This window comes from Dipodomys ordii, unplaced genomic scaffold (assembly GCF_000151885.1).
Source record: "Dipodomys ordii isolate 6190 unplaced genomic scaffold, Dord_2.0 Scaffold133, whole genome shotgun sequence".
Taxonomy (NCBI): domain Eukaryota; kingdom Metazoa; phylum Chordata; class Mammalia; order Rodentia; family Heteromyidae; genus Dipodomys; species Dipodomys ordii.
Window position 1 is genome coordinate 659,066 of NW_012267349.1, and position 22,354 is coordinate 681,419.

General features: G+C 44.1%; 1 protein-coding gene across 1 annotated transcript in view; it reads left to right on the forward strand.

The window, feature by feature from the left end:
- Positions 1-2,192: 2,192 nt before the first annotated feature.
- The window catches only part of Gpr39 (G protein-coupled receptor 39), a 228,806-nt gene continuing 208,644 nt past the window's right edge, over positions 2,193-22,354 (forward strand). The window contains exon 1 of the mRNA XM_013030810.1: positions 2,193-3,212. Coding sequence (XP_012886264.1) covers positions 2,357-3,212 — 856 coding nt within the window. The 5' untranslated portion in view covers positions 2,193-2,356. The remainder of the gene's footprint in view (positions 3,213-22,354) is intronic.

The following is a 22,354-nucleotide window of genomic DNA, read 5'->3' on the forward strand; positions in this document are numbered from 1 at the left end:
CAGGACACATTTCTTGAGCACCTAGTATGTTCCTGAGTGCCTTCCTGCTGAGGGTTAGGAATGTGGCCTCAGGAGTTGGAAATATTTGGGCTAATTTAAATCTCTTTCTCAATTTTTAAATGATAATGATGATATTGATGATGATGATGATTTTGGCTGTATTGGGGTTTGAACTCAGGGCCTTGCACTCATTCATTTACTATGCTTTAGCTTGTTTTTAGATAGAGTCTTGGACCACAGTTTTTCCACCTTTGCCTCGTGCACTGCTGGGATTGCAAGTGTGTGCCACTACCCCTGCCTTACTTTTTAAAAAAATTGTGTATATTTGAATTGTACAATATAGTTTTTGACACACACATACATCAGAATATGATTACAGTCAAGGAAATTAAATGTCACCTTCAGAGTGATGTGTGTGTGTATGTGTGATATAACTAAAATCTACTCTTGACAAAGTTTCAGGGTAAATTAAACATTAACTGAGATGCTCTTGCTGTTAATTAGATCTCTAGGTTTGTTCATCTTGCACAATGGCAACTTCCTACCCTGTGACCTGCATTCCCACCCACACCACCATTGGAAATCGTGTTTTCCTGACCTTTGTTTCTGTGTATTTGACTTAAGAAAATTGCATATATAAAGCTGGGTGCTGGCTCATGCCTAAAATCGTAGCTACTCAAGAGGATCAAGGTTTGAAGCCCAGCCCTGGAAGGAGAGTCCATAAGACTCTTCTCTCCAATTCAAGTTGGTGAATACCCTGAAGGGGAGGTGTGGCTGACAGCCCTTGTTCAAGTGGTAGAGCACCAGCTTTGAGCAAAAAGGCTAAGGGAAAACACCCAGTCCCCAAGTTCAAGTCCAAGTGTTGGTGGACACAGACAGACACACAAGATGACCTATGTAACCGTCTTTATTCACATTCTTATGTCTTCTGGACAACCTGGTTCCTTTGTCTTCAAAACGATTCCAACTTAATGGTGATTATGATTAGTTAAGGACATTGCCAATATAGGGCTATTTATCTACCTACATCTATGTATGTATGTATCTATCTATCTATCTATCTAATGTAATGTGTATATAATATTATCTGGATCTAGAACCGCCTCTTCCTTCCCTCCCTAGGGAAAAAGTCACAATCTCCAGTGCTGTTTCTCTATGCAGTGGCGCCCTCAGCCCGGCAGCTGCCCTGGCGGTTGGGGGAGCCAGCAGCGCGCTCCCCAGCCGACCCCGGGCATCCTGGGTGGCTGGCGCCATCCTCATCCATATTCATGTTTCCAATTAAAGACTCCCCACCTCGGTAGCGGCGGGGGCTGCATGCTCGCTCGCTGGCCCGGTGGCTCCCTAGGCGGGAAGGCGAGGCGGCGCCTAGCGCACCCTTCGGAGACTATGGTCAAAGTCGGGCTTTTCTGGTGAACCCCCTTTTGCCTAATCGGGACCCAGGTCCCTGGGTTAGCGTCTGCACCGTTCCTCCCCGGTGGGAGCTGGAAGGCGGCGTGCCCGGCCTGGCGTAGGGCGCGCCTCGTGCTCACGATGCAGACGCAGGGCTCGGGGTGGGGACGGGGGGGGGTGAGGGGGGTCCTTTACATGGCCCAGGCCCGCGGCCCAGGCGAAGGTGGAGGGCACCAGGCCGGGCCACCCTTAACCTTTACTTAGCAAGGCCTGGAACAGCTGCAGGAGAGGGGGCGGGGCGGGCGAGAGGGGAAGCTGTCCTTCTCCAAGCCCAGCTTTCCGGGGCGCCTGCCCTCGGGGGGATGCGCGGCGGGGCTGACCCCTGCGGCTGGTGCGCTTGCTTGGCGGGGGCCGTTTGGAGGTGGCGGGAAGGTGCGGCCATAGGTCTCCGGGAGCCCATAACTCGGAGTTGAGTCAGCCTCCGCCGCCTGGCTAAATCTGCAGGCCAGGCCACTGAGCCCGGTCTGCTGAGGTTAATGATTGATCACTGGCTAACCTCACCCCTCCCCGCAGGATCAGAGAGGGTGGAGCCGGGGCCACCCGTGCCAGGTACTGGAGCGGCGTGTGGCCAGGCAAAGTGCGCACCGGGGAGAAAGGGCGCGCGGGTCTCCCTCGGGGCGGGGCACTTAGAGCCTCCGTCCCCTATTTCCCCTCCTCCTCTCCCCCACCCCTCCAACGTGAGTCTTCTAAAAGCACACACCCCCAGGCGCCTCCGCCTCTCCTAGGCTGGGCTACTTCAGGAAGTTTTCGCGAAAGCTCTGAAATAACAAAAGGTCAGCGTTGCCCAGCGAGCTCCAGGGAGAGAGAAAGTCTCGCGCCCACCGCAGTGAGTTGCAGCCCAGAACTTTGGAGTCACAAAGAGAAGTTGAGGAGACTTTGGATCTGGTGGCCTGTGGTTCTTCTGCTCATGGCTTCACCCCGTGGCAGCAGCAAAGATTGCTCCAATGTCATCGATCACAGCCACGTCCCCGAGTTTGAGGTGGCCACCTGGATCAAAATCACCCTCATCCTGGTGTACCTGGTCATCTTTGTGGCGGGCATCGTGGGCAACAGTATCACCATTCGGGTTACCCAGGTGCTGCAGAAGAAAGGGTACCTGCAGAAGGAGGTGACGGACCACATGGTGAGTCTGGCTTGCTCCGACATCCTGGTCTTCCTCATTGGCATGCCCGTGGAGTTCTACAGCATCATCTGGAACCCCCTGACGACCCCCAGCTATGCGGTGACCTGCAAGCTCCACACTTTCCTCTTCGAAGCCTGCAGCTATGCCACTCTGCTGCACGTGCTGACGCTCAGCTTTGAGCGCTATATTGCCATCTGTCACCCCTTCAGGTATAAGGCCCTGTCTGGGCCCTGCCAGGTGAAACTGCTGATTGCTTTTGTCTGGGTCGCTTCCATCCTGGTGGCCTTGCCCTTGCTTTTTGCCATGGGTGTTGAGTACCCGCTGGTGAACCTGCCCAGTCAAAACGGTTTCACGTGCAACCGCTCGCGCACCCGCCACCAGGAGCAGCCCGAATCTTCCAACATGTCCATCTGCACCAATCTCTCCAGCCGCTGGACCGTGTTCCAGTCCAGCATCTTCGGTGCTTTCGCCGTCTATCTCTTGGTGCTGGTCTCCGTGGCCTTCATGTGCTGGAACATGTTGAAAGTACTCACGAGGAGCAAGAAGGGCACACTGGCCAAGACTGGCCAGCAGCTGCAGCTGCGCAAGTCAGAGAGCGAGGAGAGCCGCACAGCCCGGAGACAGACCATCATCTTCCTGAGTGAGTCAGGGTGGAGGGTGATCAGGGAGAGTCTCCCCACGCCCTCACCTGAGCCACTTCCTGCGGTCCTCTTCGCCGGAAGTCCTGCCCTAGAAATGTCAACGTAGTTCACCCAGGTTGCAGTTATATTGGGTTAAGGGCATTGATCTGGGTCTGTGGATGTTCCTTCTGTGTTTGTGGTGATGGTGAAAAGAGCCCTTGACTGGGAATCAGAGACCTAGAGCACCATTTCTGTGACCTCTTGGGGTGTGTGTATTGTGTGTGTGTGGGCAATGACACTAAGAGGAGTAAATTAGGTAATGCAGGGTAGGTGAAAGTCCCTTGGGAAAGGACACACTCTGCAGAGATAAGTGGAATACTCTTATCGCACCCTGTTTTTTATCCTGGAGAACCTTTCTCAGGCCATTAGATTGAATCCCATTTTCTCTTCCTTGGAGAAGCCCAGGAGTTTTTTTGTATCGTGGGGTGGTAACTCAATAAAAGAGGTAACATGGTGCTGACTGTGAGTAAGGTGGGAGCTGAAATTATAAATTATAATGAAATTATAATTATTCCCTGTCTCCCCACCCCCACTATGGGGTCCAGAGTAGAAGTAAATCTTGGAGCTGTTTGTTTTGGTGCTGGGGAAACCTGAGAAACTGGTTCCAAGGGAAGGAGCCAGGCAGGGAGTCTTATTGGAAAGCACTTAGGTCTTGGCTCTGTCTTGCTTCTGGCTTCTCAAGAGTCAGGGAGCAGTTGATTTTATTTTACTCAGAGTCTATGCAAAAGGAAAAAGGCTTACAATGTTTGGATGCTTATTCCGCATCAGGGGCTGTACTGGATGATTTATCTTTCCATTTTATAGATGAGGCATTTGAAGCTTAAGATCAACATCTCTTTCCCGTGCAGCTCCAAGATTGTCAGCTGGCAGTGAGTGCCTGGCAGTGACTTTCACAGGCCTGTGGTGCAGGGAAAATGAAATAAAACAGGGCTGTGGCAAGGTAGGAGCTACTTAGATTTGCCTTCTGGTGTTGCCTTGTCCCAGGCCCTCTGTCACTGGAAGTCACTAGTAGAGCCACTAGAAGAAACACCCTCTGGGGATGTGGGAAAGGCACTGAACCCACCTCAGTCTCTATTGCCCACTAGCTAGCTGCTGCCCAAACATCCCAGGAAACAAATGCACAAGCTTAAAGTTTGACCATTTATTGAAGGGCCAGTTCCCCTTTCTTTCCTACCCTACTAGGCATTTCTTTCTTTCTTTCTTTATTTTTTTAGTCGGTCGTGGGGCTTGAACTCTGGGCTTGGGCGCTGTCCCTGCGCTCTTCAGCGCAAGGCTAGCGCTCTACCATTTGAGCCACAGCACCACTTACAGTTTTCCAGTGGTTTACTGGAAATAAGAGTCTCTAGGACTTTCCTGCCCGGGCTGGCTTTGAACCGAGATCCTCAGATCTCAGCCTCCTGAGTAGCTAGGATTACAGGCGTGAGCCACCGGTGCCTGGTTTAGGCACTTCTTATATTAATCTGAGAGCCACAATTTATACTTTGCTTTTTCCTTTTTGAGTGCAGGCTGGGTATTGGCCTGAGTACATAAGAATAGGGAGTAGACAAGGATCACAAAGTGGCCTTCATTTATCTGCAGTCTAATTTAGGAATAATGGGCTTCATTGACCAAAGGAAAAGTCACTGAGTTAATCTTAGCTCTCTAGATGACCAATCTCTATGTTTGTTTTTTGTATGTCTGAGTAGGTATCTGTTCTTTCCGCAGTGGGTATTCCAAGTTAAAGGCAGTCTCTGGTAGCATAAAATCTACCCTAGACTTACTTAGAGATGGATAGGACTTTGAAGATGGTCTCATCCGGTTAGTAATTGCCTGCAGTGAGTTTGTTGTCACTGCTGCTCTCCTTTCCCTGGTAGCTCTACTTTCCCTGTCCTTATAACAACTATCTATCAATCACCCACTGTGCTCCCAGCATAAAGATTGTTGAATGGCAATCAGGTGCTCAATGTGTAATAATGTCTTGAGGAAATTTACCATTTGTATTTAGTCCATTTCCTCTGCAGTAGGTTTTCCCAGCAGTTCTTTGCAAAACTCCTCTCTCAATGAATTTCAAAGAGCTTTTAAAAACAGGAACCTCACTAATTAACTCAAGTTAAGAAATAAATTAATGGAGTGAAGAGTTGGAAATCATGACCACATCCATCAGATTAATACAATGCAATTTACTTTGTGGGTTTCACAAAATTTGTGCTTTGGGGCATTTTTAACCTAGAACAAATGAACATATAAATTGTTTACAAATCGCTGAATTTAATGTAGTGATTTAGCTGTCTTTTTAGTATTCCATTTAACAGATGGATCCAATTAAAATAAATATTTGCTCCTTTCTAACATATTTTGAATTTAATGTGAAATGTAAATGACAACGTAGCACAAGAAGGCTTTGGAACTCTTGAAGCAATAATTAAAAAAAAAAAAGAATCCCTGCCATTGTTAAAAATTCTGACTTCTGCATAATGGAAGCGAGATTCATAAATCTATCTTAGATGCAGAAGCCCAGGTAGAAAATATTCATTCTGCTATTTTTGCATCTTTTGCTATTGAGTCTCAGTGAAATTTAGGAGCTGGGCTGGTTAATAATGAAAACAAATTGGGAGCTTGGGGAGAGAAAAATGCTGAGACACATACCAGGTTTCAAGTAATTTGCAAGAGGTACAATCACAAGGCAAAGTATGGATTCCTGGACATTTGGCTGTCTCTCCTTCTCTCTTGTCAGCTCAGCAAATTAGAGCTAGACCTGCTTTCCCTCAAGGTCAAGGTCAATCTGGCCAGGGGGTTGCTCGTGCAATGTCAGAGGACAGGTCACTATCCTGCATTCTCCCTTTGGGGAACAGGAACTGGCACTTCCATTTGTATGCTATTGATATGCAAAATAAGCTTTCTTTCAAGCAAGCCTCTTCCAGAACTTCGGTCCTTATAGTGATGGTCATGTGCTTGGAATATCCAGGTTCTCAAACTCCTCTGCTGTCAAATGTTATTCACTCCGAGTGGAACAATGGAGTTATTTACCAGAAACATAATTTTAATTTGTATCTTTCAAGAGCATGATCTGAATAGACTTGGCTACTGCTACCTCCTGAAGTTCTGCAAGACAGTGAATGTAGTTATCAGAGGTTGTTTTATTCTTTCTTCAGATAATGGTGAAGGTGTGAAATTAAAGGAACATCATAAGATTCAGGGATCTAAGTAACTGTAGTCTTTTGCATTCTTATTTGCTTTCCTGAGTCAGGGGAAAGGGAAGGAATTACAGGCACGCAATGCACAGCAGCTTGGGCTGCTCATGGGGAGGATGTCTGGCATATGACCAGCAACTATATATGTGTTTGGTTAGAAAGAAAAGGTGAGAGTTTCTGCTGTCAACCTTCTAATCTAAAATACGTTGTATGTATATTTAGGTACTGGGAGATTGGGTGAGGGAGAAGTAGGGGATCAGAATCATATCCTCTTCAGATTTAGAGGCCAAATCTAAGAAAGGAATGTGTGCCAAAGTGTTGTATGTATTTGAATGTGTTGTACATGTGTGTAAGAGAAAGGGACAGAGAAAAACAGCTGAGATGTTGATCTTTGTCCTCTTGATCTGAAAAGCTGAAAAGAACCCTTACTTTGATTCTCTTTATCTTTTAGCCAAAGCATTTACTTTACCTGATCATACCTACAAATCCTTGTATATTGGAAATACATCTATCATTTGATTGGTGGGTCTCTTTCTTCCATCTCAAACCCCACACCTTGATTTATTTTGGATGTGAATTTTTTTCTCCTGTCTCATTTCCCCTTTTATTGATTTGAAGATTACATATTCGATTTAAAAGAAAAAAAGTAGGCTCCAAAGCTTCGTGTGAAAGAGATTGGATTGGAACTGAAACTGAAAATTATCAGAAGTAATTTACCTTGTATTTTATAGATATAGACTATAATTATATGTTAATTTCTCATCAGGTATGACTTTGGAGAGACATAATTTCCCTCCCTCCCTCCTTTTCTTCCTTTTGTCCTTCCTTCCTTCCTTCCTCCTCTCCCTTCATCTCTCCCTCTCCTCTCTCTTTCTTCCTCTTTTCCTCATCCTCTTCTTCCTCCCCTTTCTGCACTTGTATATAATCTCAGGGATTCAGTTTTGAACTTCCCACTTGTGAGGTCCTTTTGAATAAGGATCTGATTGGTGCCATCTTGGCCATGTGGTATATGATAGGGTATTAGATTTAAGTGGCACTATCTTGTCTTCATGGTAGAGTCAGGGAAGTTCCACCCCCCTGGTAATGGGGATACCTGAATTCTTAGAGGCAGGGGTGGAGACTTGGACAATAGATCAATAGACCTGTCAATCATGTGCTTTGAAATCTCAAGACTCTTGAGTTTCCTGTGACCCTGCCCTCAGACTCTGGCCCTAACTAATCCCAGACCCTCTCAGGCACCATTACCCCATGCCTTATGCCTAGTGTCTTATGTCTCTCCTCCAGTCAGCATGGTGGCCCATTTCAGCTCTCCATTGGAGTTGATCCAGTTTGTTGGTATTGCTTTTCTTCTCTTCTGCTCTTTCTTTTCTTCTCCTGCCCTCGTGGCTCAGTTTTCTAACAGTGTTTTTGGAGAGGCTATAGGTCTTTGAGACAGGAGCCCACCTGTCTGGCTTTCCAATAAAGATTACCAATTCGACTTCTTAAAATGTGGCTTCTCTGTTTCTTGCGACCGAGTTACTATACAACAATTTTGCTTGTAATTTGTTTTTCAGAGGGGGGCGTCTGAAAAGGCCCTGGAAGTCATAATCTTCCTAGTACCTCCCTAGTAGATAGAACCTCTACCTCCCTAGTAGATAGAACCAGGTGTGTATCACCACATCTGGTTTGTTTTGTGAAATGGGGTTTTACTAACTTTTGCTCAGGCTGGACTTGAGACAAGATCCCTTCAGTTCTGCTTCCAGTGTAGCTAGGATTACAAGTGTGAGCCATCATGCTGGCTAGAGGGCATAGTTTCCTGACAGAACTCTGTAATAGTCTTTCTTTTGCTTTTTCTCAGAAAGCTGTGAGAGGGCTTTGTCTCAAGGGAGTCCCTTGAGACAATTCTTTGCTATTAAATCATGATCATGCTTTAACATGTTTCAAATGAGCTCTAATATTTTATTAGTGTTATTTATTTTTTCCCTTTGCCAGTTCTTAAATCTTACTCAGCTTACAATTGAGCCATGGGTACAGCCCCGCTGTCTGTTGATTATTTTGTAAATGGAGTCTCAAGGACTTTTCTGCCTGGGCTGGTTTCAAACTCTGGTCCTCTGCATCTCAGCCTCCTGAGTAGCTAGGATTATCGATGTCAACCCTGGTGCCCAGCTAGGAGTTATTTTTTCTTGACTAGTTATAATCACGTTTTTACTATTAATTTTCCTAGCAGGAGATTTTCCTGAGATATAGAACGATATGTCAACCCAGTCTCTCAGGGAAATATCATCAGAATTAAATTGGTGACTTTTTAGTATAAGATAGTATTTTGATTCAAACGTTGGAACATATCAGGGAAAGTTTTGCTTCAAATATTCACATTATTGCCTGTATTCTCATCTTCCCTTTATTGATGTAGATGTGGCTGTAGTAAATGATATTTCATGTTTATTTTTCTATTTGTGATGTCTGTCATAAATTGCAAATGTCCTGTGATCAGCCTGGCAGACAAATATAATAATGCTGCTTTATTTGTATAATCAGGCTGTCTCAAAAGATTTCATTTCTCTGTTGGAGAGACGCATGATTCTCGAGGAAGGGAATATTGGAGTCCCAGACCCCATTCATTAGCAAGCCTGTTCATCTGTCTAAGTTGCTTCTCTCGTGGGGGCTACCAAAGCATAATCAGGCTGTGAGGCCGTCGTTGAGCAAAACATTCAGCTTATGAATACTAACGTGTGTGCAATAAAAACCATTTGCCACTGAGAATATACACAGGAGAAGTACTGAATTAGGAATCCAGGAACTGTCCTTTCTCATGGCATGATGTTCCCACACACTTCACTTAGATAACCTGGTCATCACTTAGAAAAACTTGTCAGCTCTCAGTGACTTTTCCTTCTGCCCCTTCTCCTGCCAATCAATGCTGGGGTACTTACTGAGTACTGAAGAGAAGATTGGTCCTCATAGTTGTTGTTTGTGTAGGTGATGTGTAGTTGGTGATGTGTAGCCCTACCTTAGCCCGGTGCTCTGCAAGCACATTCAAGGAACTTGAACTACCATAGTATGCTTTCTACTGTGTTTCCAGAAAGCTCGTTCTCTGGATAAGAGTTCTACAGTTGGCTTGCCATCATCAGAAGAGTCTGCATCCACACTTTCCTGGGATTGGGTTGTCCTTCAGATGGCAGCCACTGGTGTCTCACGCGCACTCTACCTCTACCCACCTACAGTCCCTTGATGGCTTCCCACAGCTATCATGCCAAACACTGCCTGAACCCTTACTTAAAATCTCTCCAAGGCAGTGGCCTGTCCAGCTTTATTGAGTTTCTTTCTCCCTTTGGATTCGTCTCTTCAGCTGCCCTAACAATTTATAAGCTGGGGGCTTAAACAACAGCCATTGATTTTCTCATAGCTCTGGCAGCTGGAAGTCTGAGTCTGGGAGCCAGCTGAGTTGGTTTCTTCTGCTGCCTTTCTCCTTGGTTTGCACAAAGCGGACCCCTCATTGGGCCCTCCTGGGGCCTCTTCTGTGTCTATTCCTTCCCTTAGAAGGGTACCAGTCTTGTTGTATGACCTTATCCTTATGACCCTATTTAACCATTGTCATACCTTTTGAAAGCCCATCTCCAAATGAGTCTCTATGATTCAACCTCTGAGATTTTGGGGAAGACACATTCAAACTGCAATGTGTTTAGGTTTTTCTGTTCCTCTGGACCCCCTTCAATCCTTTACTAGGCAAGGTAGGCCTTTCTTACCCCAAGGCCTCTGCACCCATTTCTTCTGTCTGACTTGCTTTTCTTGGCTTACCCGACACTCCGAACACCTTGAACTTGTTAGGAACGTGCCTTATCATTTGAGACATAATCCCAGCCCATTTGTTTTGAGTATTTCAGAGAAGATCTCACACCATCTTGGCTTAGTGGCTTGCAGTTACAACCCTCCAATCTCTTGTTTGAGGAGCAGCTGGAATTATAGGTATGCACCACCATGCTTTACTTGTGTAATCGTTTGATGGTTGTCTTTTTCCTTCTAGTCCCTTAAGGGTAGAAGTTTTCCCCAATTTTTCTCAACCTTGAACCTCTATCCTAGCACAAAGTAGATGTTTAGGGAATGTTGGTTGATGAAATAAATATATGCACAAACCTCCCTTGGATTTATGAGATCAAGTTTTACTTTCCCTTGGACATTCCTGTGGAAGATTATCACTCATCAAATATGTTCTGGTTAGTTTGAATCCAAAGACAGTTCTTTGAACGAGCTCTGATTCATTTGAGACCTCTAAAAAGTCAGAAGAAGCTGTGCACTGGTGGCTTACATCTGAAATCCTAGCTACTCAGGAGGCTGAGATTTGAGGTCACAGTTCAAAGTCAGCCAGGGCAGAAAAGTCCATGAGACTTGTATCTTTTATTAATTACCAAAAGCTGATAGTGGAGCTGTGAATCAAGTGGTAGAACACTAACTTGTCTTAAGCACAAAAACTCCAAGGCAGATCCCAAATCCCGAGTTCAAGCCCCAGTACCAGCGTGCACACACGCATACACACACACACACACACACACACACACACACACAATTAAGAGATGTAAGATTTTCTTTCTTTCCTCTGAGAAAATGCCCATCAGTCTTTGAACATGAGATTTAACCACATGTTCTGGTCAGAAGTAACCCTTAACAGAATGTGATTTTGGTGGTACTTAAGCCCTTGTTAATATCTGATTAACAAGCTATTAATGCAACAGTGCAAATCCATATATAATATTTTAGCAGACTTTTCACTAGTGGGTCACTAGAAGATATTAGGGTAATGGAGAAAGGAGGCCAACTAACTTTTTGCAACTATTAGACTGATGTGTTTTCATTTCCTCTTTCAATTGCATTCTCTTATACCATCTCCCTCCAGGCTGAGCCTTGAGGTTTATGGGGGGAAAAAGCAGATGTTGCCTACCACAAAGGTATTGTGGATCACTTTTGAGATTAGAGATGGGTTTCATGACCTCTTTAGCTGGGCAATTACTTTAAAAAGCTCAGTTTTATGAAGGGTGAAAAAGGACTGTAAATTCCACAGCTTTGCCTTTAATGGATCAGGACCCCAGCCTGGTGGGCTAGACCAACCAGTTCCAGACAAGACCATAGCTAAGGGGTTTGAAATTGGCTCTTGGAAGCTAGTGATGGGACTTAAGGCTCAAGTTGGCCTGATTTGGATAGGTAATGCCACTCCTGTACTATATTTGTTGCATTGTGACTTGGATCAGATGTAAGCTGCTTGTGTTCCCAGAATGCAAAGCAGGCAACTCTTCATTGAGATAGAGTCCTGACAAGTAACTGGCACCAGAGAATTCTTCTTGCTGTTATTATTTGTTAATATTGTTATTATTGTTATTTCTAGGAAAGCATTACTGGAGTTTGCATTCATTGCCTCATGCTTCCTCAGTTGGTACTCTACCATTGAGCCACATTTCCAACCTTGATTTTTTTATTTTGGTAGGGGCTTGAACTCAGGGCCTGTGAGTTGTGAGCCACTAGCACCTGGCCCAACCTTGTTTTATGCTTTTTTGAATATATAGCCTAGTGAACATTTTTTCCCCAGGGTAGCCTAGAATCTTGACCCTCTGGATATCAGCCTCCTTAGTAGCTAGAACTACTGGTACCTGGTTCTTTTCAAGAGCTCTGGCTCTTGGTTTTCCCTGTGTTTCCTGCCACAACCTTCCACAGCCAGACAGTGATTGGGCTGCCAGCCAGCTCCTCATTCTTTCCCAGCACAGAGGTCAGAATTGCCCAGTCTAGCTTCTGCTGTAACCACAGCAGGTGGCAGGCCTAGGAGGCAGGTCTTGGGTCAAACTTGTTATCTGTACCAGGTTACAGACCTTCTATTCTTCAATGGCAATCTCAGCTCACACTGCCCCCACCATTGGCCTTGCTGGACAACTCGAGCCAACATGTGATGAGCCATCTTGAAAATTTCTCAGAGTGGGTGCAGGTATCTCCTGACTGCACATGGAACTCCAAGAGATCAGTGTTCTCATGACACTTCTCATAGGCTGAGGTATCATCATTGACTGGCAGTCACTGCTGGCCCTGAAATGGAGGGAAATCACCCAAGCAAGGACACTCAGGAAGGTCTCTGGGCTCTATCTTCCATTCATTGTTGAAGGCACAGTTTGAGATGGTCTCTGGGCTACACTGACTAGTTTCGATGTTGCCAAAGGGATTTTGCAGACATGATTAATAGAGTCTCTAGTGTGTAAATCTCAAAATGGGGAAATTTTCTATGTGGGTTTAACCAAGTCACATGACTGTTTGAATGAGTCTAGAGGTCAGAGGCAGATGTAGGCAGATCCTAGCATGAGCAGACTTACAAGGAAGAACTTTTTTGTGGCTAGCTTTAAAGATGTAGAGAACCACATGACCAGGAACACAGGCAGACTTAGCGAGGAAATGAGGAGCCCAGTGAGCTCAGAAGTAGAAAAGAACTCAGCCTAGCCTACATCTTAAGCCAACCAGGCTGTGTTGTAATTTATATATTGGTGAGCTTTAAGCTATTGAGTTGATAATGAATTGTTATGAAGCAACAGAAAGCCAAAATTCCCTGAACCCTGAATAAAGGACCTCCAGGTAGACACATGTCCTGCCTGAGATCCAGTAGCTTCTCTTTGAAAAGTCTCACCTTCAAAGAACCAGACCCTTAAGAGAGCCATTGACTGGTTTGCCAGCCACCTATTGATTGCCTGCTCAGTGCTCTACAGTCAATATGTTCACTGCATTCCAGGGCGCTGTGGAATGTTCCCTGGATTTTCAGATTTGGGTGTCAGGAATCCAATGTGTACAGAAGTAAGGCCCACTAGAAGGAATTTTTTTTTGGAATTCTGGATACTTTGGTTATCAACAGGGAAAATGATGGAGGATTTGATCTTGTTACCCCTTTGGTTGCTTTTTCTTTATAATCTGGCATGTAGTAGGTGCTCAATAGATATATTCATAATTGAATTGATATCTGTCATTTTGCTGCTCCCAGGAGCTTTCTTCATAAGAAAAGGATATTCTTCCTCATTTAGATTTAAGTGGAAAAAGCCATGGGGGGGGGAGGGGAAGCCACTTCATGTGTTGACAGTGCATCTGAATAGGAGAGTTGCCTAGGGCTAGTAAACGTTCACTGGTTTTTGACTCTGGGGAGGGGGGTTCCTGCTAATTTTGAAACCTGACAGATTTTATGTTTGCACCTTCTATGTGTAAGAACCACTCTGGCAGGCAGAAACTTTGCAGACAAACCCTCCCACCACTTCACACGTCTCTATGGTGGCTGGGGCTGCCTACTTGGAAGCAGTGGTGTTACCAGAACCTGACAGACACAGTCCAGGAGCTCAGCCGACAGCATCAAGTTGCTATTGTACTTGTTAAATGTCTAACCGGCTGTGGAGGCAAAAGCATGAGGAATGGGAGTCAGGCCCAGGAGGAAAGGATAAGGTTGAATGCAAAGAGAAAAGCCATCTTCTTTCTCTAATGAAGGGGAAAAACAAACCCACCCTGTCTTAAAATAAAACTGCACACAGGGTGTCTGAACAGAGCAGAAGATGTTTGGTTTTAAGAACTATATGTGGCTTTATGCAATACACAGTTTTTTGGGGATTTATTGGTCTACTTGCTATATGCTGCCATTCTGACAAATTAAGTATCACATTGAAATGACAGCTATGTATTTTCTAGATTTGGAAGACAACTGATAGGTTGCCACTGTTTTTCAAGTTCAAGTTTGTCTTGAACAGGTGACAAATGGGGTCGTCTTGGTGATTGAAGGTTGCTCTCTGGAGAATGAAGGAGATTTCTGTGGAAGCCGGCTGTTCTCTTTCTTGGGTCTGAGCTTTCCCTCTTGATTTTTTTGCAAGCCTGCTTCCTCCATGAAGTCCACCTAGGTTGGCCTTACTCTTTTCTGGTTCTTCCTACATCTATGTGCCTGCTTTGAACTTCCAGCATTCATTAACTTGGAACTGTGCAAAATAGTCTTTAAATTACAGAGAGCAGGATCCTGGTTACCCAGTTCAAGGAGATTAATATTTCTCTAGTATGTTGTAGTAGCAGCCTACAAAAACAACATTTAATGAAAGGTAGAGGGTAGTGACTGCTTATGAAGCAAGATAATTGTTTGCTCTGGAATTTCTAGTAATTGGAGGAAATTATGGGACCACACTGCAGAGAGGTTTCTGCAATCTTGATATTCACAGTGAGCAGCTCTGTAGACCAGCTCTGTCAGCCATACCAGACAAACTGTGAAGTTGAATCTGAATCTGAATTCTAAGCAGACCCCTGTCATACTGAAGAGTGAGATGCTTTGATTTAATGGTACTTTCAGGGGGTTCTTTCACTCCAGAAGCCTGTAAAGCATGAGGTGAGAGGACTAACCTCCCTCACCAGAGATGAAGAGCACCATCACTGTTTGCTGAGTTGTTAGAATGGGCAGGAAGTTGCTCTACCACATTCAACTTCCCATTGCTTGGTTATAAAAAAAGGAACTTAAATCTTGTTTCTAGGCACCCATTTGTAAGGAGGTGAACATTCAAACTTCAGTAAAGTTTGATGCCTGGAAACTTTGTTATAGCAAAACTCAAGGGACAGACACTGCAGTCACACCACTGCCAACTGTCATCATTAGCCACCTTAGGAGGCTGAGATTGGGAAGAATGTGTAGCTCTAGGCCAGCCCAGGCAGAAATGTCTGAGGGGGCTTCATGTCAACGGAGGGAAAGAGGGAAGCTGGAGGAGGTGGTGTGATGTGTGTTTGTAATCCCAGCAATGACAGAGAGCCTAAAACAGATGATTGAAGCTCAGGCTTGTTAGCAGGAGGTGAGATGCTATATATAAAAAAATAACCAGTGAGAAATACAGATGGAGGTGCGATTCAGTGGTAGAAGGCCTACCGAGCAAGCTTGAGGCCCTGAGGTCTAAAACCAAACAGCAAAATGAAAACTCAAGTTTTATAAAGTGCCCCCAAAATGGGATGTTTGGTTCTTCCTGTTGTTCCTCCTGCTCTATGATTCTACTGTTGAGGTCGGCCAGAGCATGGGGCTAGCAGCCAAAAGGAAGCCTTTATATTTTATCTCCCTTCCTAATAATGTTACCATCACGAGGACATAATTTTCTTTACTTTCCATTGGCTGAAATCTGACACATTCTAACATCCATGACTTTCCCTGAAAAGAGGACATGTTCTACTTGTTATATATGGTTAGTTATGGTAGTGACAGCACAAAGCCAACACTGGTGGATATTTGTCTTGTTTTGTTTTTTTGTTACTAAGCAACTGTCGATTACCTTCTCCATTTTATTTTTCCTTTTAGTACTGAGGTTTGAACCCAGGGCCTTGGACTCACTCAGCTGACACTTGTCATTTGAGGCACACATCTAGCTTAGCTTTTTGCTGGTTAATTTGAGTTGGAGTCTTATGGGCCTTTAGCTTGGAACTATGACCCACTGGATCTTAGCCTCCTAAGTAGCTAGGATTACCTGAACCTCTAGCACCCATTGAATATCTTTGTGTGTGTGTGTGTGAATATGTGTGTGTGTGTTCCAGTCAGGTCCTGGGGCTTGAACTTGGCCTAGTGGGTGTCCCTGAGCTTCTTTTACTTAAAACTAGTGCTTTACCACTTGAATCACAGCACCACTTCTGGCCTTTTCTGAGTAGCTTATTGGAGATAGTATCTAGAACCATGATCCTCAGATTTCAGCCTCCTGAGTAACTACGATTACAGGGGTAAGCCCCCAGCATCTGGCTCACTGATTACATTTTTATATTTGAGGCATTGTCTCATTTTGAGTCCTATGTCTCTAAGATAGTGATTACAAACTTGCTTTCCCAACAACATTTGCACATAAAATGTAGCATGTGACCTTGGCCAGGAAAATCACATGTACTACTGTGAGATTCTCACATGGCAAAGAATGGGTGGGAAGGAGCCCCACAAAGTGTTATTGGCTATAGGGCCAATGTGCGACAAGATAATACGATTCCTAGCTGTATGATGGATTTTCTGGACTTCTTAGCAGCCCTTTGCCCAGTAGCCCTTTGCCCAGCAGCCCTTTGCCCATTGAAACTGGAATGGCCCTTGTTTGCACTAGAGAATTGTAACAGATAATGTATAAGGATCCATAAAGGAACAGTGACTGGTGAATTTAGACTGAAAAATGGGTTGGGTCAAATTTAGAGGAAGTTGATAGCTAGGCTAAAGGATTTAGTCTGCATACTGGAGATAATAGGGAACTTTGGACATCTTTGGAAGAGTAGAGAGAGAATGTGAAAGACTGGTATAACTATAGAGGTGCGGCAGGAAGGTAGAGGCAGTGTGAGGATGCAGCAGGGAAAATGCTGTGGGTTCTGAGGATGGAGAGTGGACAGGTTTGGCCATAAAGGGTCATAAAAGGAGGTAGATATCATTCTGGCCACATATAATATCCTACAAAGTGCAATGCCCCAGTGCCTGGTACCCTGACTCTCGGGTCACTGGCTGAGTATCCATCCATTTGCAACAGATCTTTGGAAGGTGGGAGTGGCATTGGCCATCAGTATTATTTAATCTTGCAGGCGACTTCAGTAAGTAGCCAGGACTGAGAATGAGGGAAGAGGGAGCTGGGTAGGAAGGATGTGACTGCCCTTAGAAACCCAGATGGTAGGGGAAAACAAAGGAGAGGGTAATAATGCTTGATAAGAAATGTAACTCCACTGTATAGTATCTTTACAATAAAACACACACATATAAAGAAAGAAAGAAAGAAAGAAAGAAAGAAAGAAAGAAAGAAAGAAAGAAAAAGTTAAACTTGAAGTTTGTGCTAATATCCTTTGCAAGCTACCAAACCTGATCCTGAGTTATTTAAGAAGTAATTAAGGAAGTGGAGCACTGGTGGCTCATTCTTGTAATCCTAGCCACTGAAGAGGCTGATTTTTGAGGATCATAGTTTGAAGCAAGATTGGACAGGAAAATCTGGGAGACTCCTATCACCAATGAACTTCCAAAAAGTCAGAAGTGGAGCTGTGGTTCAAGTGATAGAGTGCTAGCCTGGAGCACACAAACTCAGCACCCAAGGGACAGCACCCAAGGGACATCACCCAGGCCTGAGTTCAAGCTCCAGGACTGGTACAATCACAACAATGAGACAGAGAGGAAGAGGAAGAATAAAATCTGATTCCAATATTAGTCAGCTGAATTTGTGATTTTAGAATCAAGGAGGAATGTAGGTTAAATTTTTTTTTCCAAATGCGTAGCTCTCAACATGGTCTGGAGACATCTAAGGACAGAAATAATGTGCAGGAAATAGAAGAGAAGAACAGAAATAGCTTCATTGGTTAAAGTTTTGCATTTTCTTTACTTGAACCTGATTTGAACAAGTGGTTGCTGGTGGTTGACTGAAGCTCAGCTGCTGTGATTGGCTGAAACTTAGCATTGAGTACAAGGGTAGGCTGCAGCCTGTTTATGTGTCAAGTTAGGCTGCACAGTTTTCTATGTACAGAGAAACCCATAGGCCAACTGCTAATCTGTACGGAGGCAGCTGTAGGCCAAATGCAATTAGCAGAGTGCTCTCTCTGCATTTCCTCTTTGCCTCCCTTTATTGAGTCCTGGATGATGTTTCCCAGAGATCAGGTCATCTTAATGTATGGGAAAGTTAGAAAGACAGAGGAGGGGCTAGAAGGTGACTAACTGTACTTCTGACATGCTGCTTCTAAGAGCTGGTTAATGCCAAATCCACAGGTGTGTCATTTCCTGCTTAGGATCCCTGATTGACTCATTCTTCCATGTCACTGGCCAGGAAACAGGCTGTGACTTATTATTATTATTTTTAAATTGTAAAAATAGTGTACAGAGGGGTTACAGTTACATGAGTAAGGGAATGAGTACATTTCCTATCAAGTGTTGTTACTTCATCCTTTGTTTATCTCCTACCATCCCTTCCCTCCTCACTGACTTTTTATTTTTTAATCAGAAATCTCAGAATTAGCTGAGTTTGAATGCTGACCTGGTGGGGGAGGGGAAGGAGGAGGTCTCTCTCTTTCTCTCTGTGGTTTAGAATCAGGTAAGGGCTCATTTTTAGGTTGCAGGCTGATGATATCTTCCAGTGGTGGAAGAGGAAGCTCTCTGGGGCCTTTTTATTTATTTATTCGTTTATAAAATAAAGACATCAATCCCATTCCTGAGAGCTGCTATTATTCCTCAAGACTGCCATTGTTTCCCAAGGGTTCATGCATTAGAAACTTGCTCTCCAGTGTGGCAATATGAGAGGTGGTAGAACTTTTCAGCAGAGGTACTTAGAGGGAGATAGTTAGGTAATGGAAGGTATAGCCTTCTGGAAGGATTACTGCTGGTCTCTAGGAGTTCCTACAAAAAGAGGTGGCTAGAGAACTAGCAAGACTGGCTCTGCTGGTGCTCCAACTTCTGGTCTTGCCTCTCATCTCTTATATGTTCATACCATGATGCCATCTTCTATGTTGCCACCTAGCCCTGTGGACTCTTACCAGCACCCAAACAGAGTATGCTGCCCAGTCCTGGACTTTTATCTTAGAACCCTCCCTCTTCCCCCCCTCTCATAAAAAGAGCAATTTGGGGAACCTATCCCCAGATTGCTCTCCCTCTCCCTCTCCTTCTCCTCTCTCTTTTTCTCCTTCTCCCCCTGCTCCTCTCTCTCATAAAATCACCCAGCTTCTGGTACTTTGTTACAGTAATGTAAAACAGACTACATAAGATTTCTGCTTTCATTGACCTAATCACCTCCAAAGGTCAATCTAATACCACCACAAATGACTTTGCAGAAGGAGGGAGATGCGGGTGGGGGATGGGGGAGACAAACATTCAAGTATTATAATTTTCTATGTGTATCTCATCTCCCTTTCTGTCTTCTTACTGTAGCTGATGGAATTTAGAGTCTGCTTTGATATTTCAGGGTAACCTCTGGATTAAGATAAACTCCTTATCTTCAATCACTTCTGCAAGGACCTTTTTTTTTTTCTTTTAAGGGAATATTTTCAGTTTCTAGGAACTAGGACCTGGCCTTTGGGGGAAATTTTCCTCACTAATAGAGGTAGTGAAGAAATATTAGTCAGCATCCTTTCCTGGGCTCTAGAGACACTGTACAACAGAAAGGATGTGTCTTTCCGTCCTTTCTGCCATCTTCAAGTGTGGGGGACTTGGGGAAATTATTTATCCTTCCAGGTCCTCAGTGTTAGGACCTTTAGTTTAGACATAATATTGTTGTTCAAGGTCGGCTGACTTTTTTTTTCTTTTTTGGTCAGTTGTGGGGCCTGAACTCTGGGCCTGGGTGCTGTCCCTCTGCTCTTCAGGATAGTGCTCTACCACTTGAGCTACAGCGCCACTTCCGGCTTTTTTCTGCTTATTTGGTACTGAGGAATTGAACCCAGGGCCTCATGCATGTGAGGCAAGCACTCTACCACTGAGCCACCTTCCCAGCCCTCAGCTGACATTTTATGGGAAGCATATGAAGTCTCCAGGGTTGTGGCAGGTGTGTGGTACATCCTTCTGTAAAAACTAACTTCCTAGAGTAACCTTGTTTATATATCTATATATGTATATATATTTATATATTTGATTGTAAAGATACTGTACAGAGAGTTACATTTACATTTACAGGAAATGTATTTATTACATTTCCTGTCAAGCATTGTTACCCCTTCCTTTGTTTTTCCCCTACCATCCCTAGAGTGACCTTGTGATAGTACAGAGAGAATTCTGGTGAGAACCCAAGACAACTTGGCTCCAGTCCTTGTTGGGCCACTGGCTTGCATCATCTTGAGCAAAATGCAGCCCATTTTATTTTGTAAAACATGAAAGGGGTGAACTTGGGTCAAAATATTTTACACGCATATATGAAAACAGAACAAAGAAACTTGTTGAGAACATTTTTTAAAGAAACTTAGTTGAAGGGTGGGAAAGTGGCTCCGTGGTAGAATGCTTGCCTCTCATGCGTGAGGCCCTGGGTTCTATCCCTCAGCACCACATAAACAGAAAAAGCCAGAAGTGGCACTGTGGCTTAAGAGTAGAGCACTAACTTTGAGCTGAAGAGCTGAGGGACAGCGCATAGGCCCAGAGTTCAAGCCCATGACTGACAAAATATATATATATATATATATATATATATTATATATATATATAATATATTTTTATAAGGGTGATGTACAGAGGGGTTACAATTACATAAGTAAGGTAATGAGTACATTTCTTGTTGAATGTTGTTATTCTGTCCCTCGTTTTCTCCCACTTTCCCTCCTCCTTGACTCCCCTCCCCCTCAAGTTGTACAGATCATTTCCAACATATTGTCTTATGAATATCACTGTTGCATTGGTTCACCCTTTGTCCTTTGTCTCACCATTGTGTTATCCCCCTTCCTTTCTCCAAATCAGATAAACGTAAGATACAGGGTACAAAAATCGAAAACACTCCCCTCTCTCATCTTCCCCCTCCCTTCTTAAAATAATTTCAGTAGGATTCATTGCTCTACTCTCTTATATTCAAGTAAATTACCTCAACTATTTTCATCTTCATTTACTCTTTATTAGCCATCTCCCTTTCTACTAGTGGCTACCCTCCCATCTAATCTTGTTTTACTTTCCTGTCATTAATATTTTTAAGTATGTATTAATTGCATCAAGGGGTTTCACTGTGTAGTATTTCATACATACATATAGTTAGTTCAGAATAAGTTTCTCTATTTCTTTCTCTTCCTTTATGCACCAAAATTGTTTAAAGTGGAAGAGAAACAGATAAGGGGGAGTCATAGAAGAGGTGAAGTTGATGGGGTGAAGTTGTATGCGTGTATAAAAATGCCATAATACATCCTCTTTGTATAACTAATGTATGGTAAAATTAATTTAATTAATTTTAATTAATTAAATTAATTAATTAATTAATTAATTTAATATAGGGCTGGGTGCCAGTGACTCATGCCTATAATCCTATCTACTCAAGAGGCTGAGATCTGAGGATCAAGATTTGGTACCAGCCTGGGCATTAAAGTCCATGAGAATCCTATCTCCAGTTAACCACCAGAAAACTGGAGGTGGAGCTGTGGCTTAAAGGGGTAGAACACTAGCCTTGAGCGAAAAAGCTCAGGGACAGTGCCTACAAGTACAATGGCCAACAACAGGAAAAATTCTACAGAAATAAGCCTGGACACCAAGGGAGGGAGTAACAATGCTCTGCACAAAATGTACTCATTGCCTCAATCATGTAACTGTAACCCCTCTGTACAACATCCTTACAACTTAAAAAAAAAAGCCTGGATTCTAGACTTAAGTGCTCCACAGAGTAGAAATCCGTGGGGATCTCCTGTGGCAGAGAAAGATAGACATTTTTATTTCATTCCACTGTCTATTATATATGCCTGATCAAATATCAGAATGTTTAAAGTTGCTTTTTCAGAAAATACAATTACAAGTGCATTGGGGGCTGGGGGCTTATACCTGTAATCCTAGCTACTCAGGAGGCTGAGATCTGAACCATGGTGCAAAGCCAGCCTGGAGACAAACCTAACAGACTTTTATCTCCAGTTAACTAGCGAAAAGCTAGGAGTGCTGTGACTAGAGTGGTAGAGCAACAGCGATGAACAAAATAAAAGCTAAAGGACAGTGTCCAAACCCCAAGTTCAAGTCCCAGTACTGGCACACATATACCTAAGCATTTCCTTCCCCCTCCCCTCCCTGAGACACACACACACACACACACACACACACACACACACACACACAAAGTGGAGCAAGAGAGGACACTGGTAGTTGTTCTGAGATGTCTTGAGGAGCCTATGGAATCCTCTCAGATGGGCCTGCTGTGAGGTCATCCCAGCTGGAGAAGTTCAGGCTCAGCAGTTCCCTCAGGCCCCACAGTTCTGAAACTACTTGCATTTGACCTTTAGTCTATGAGAAGTCACTGGAGGAACAGGAGCAGCTCCAGGCCTGTGTCCCTTCAGAGGTGGGA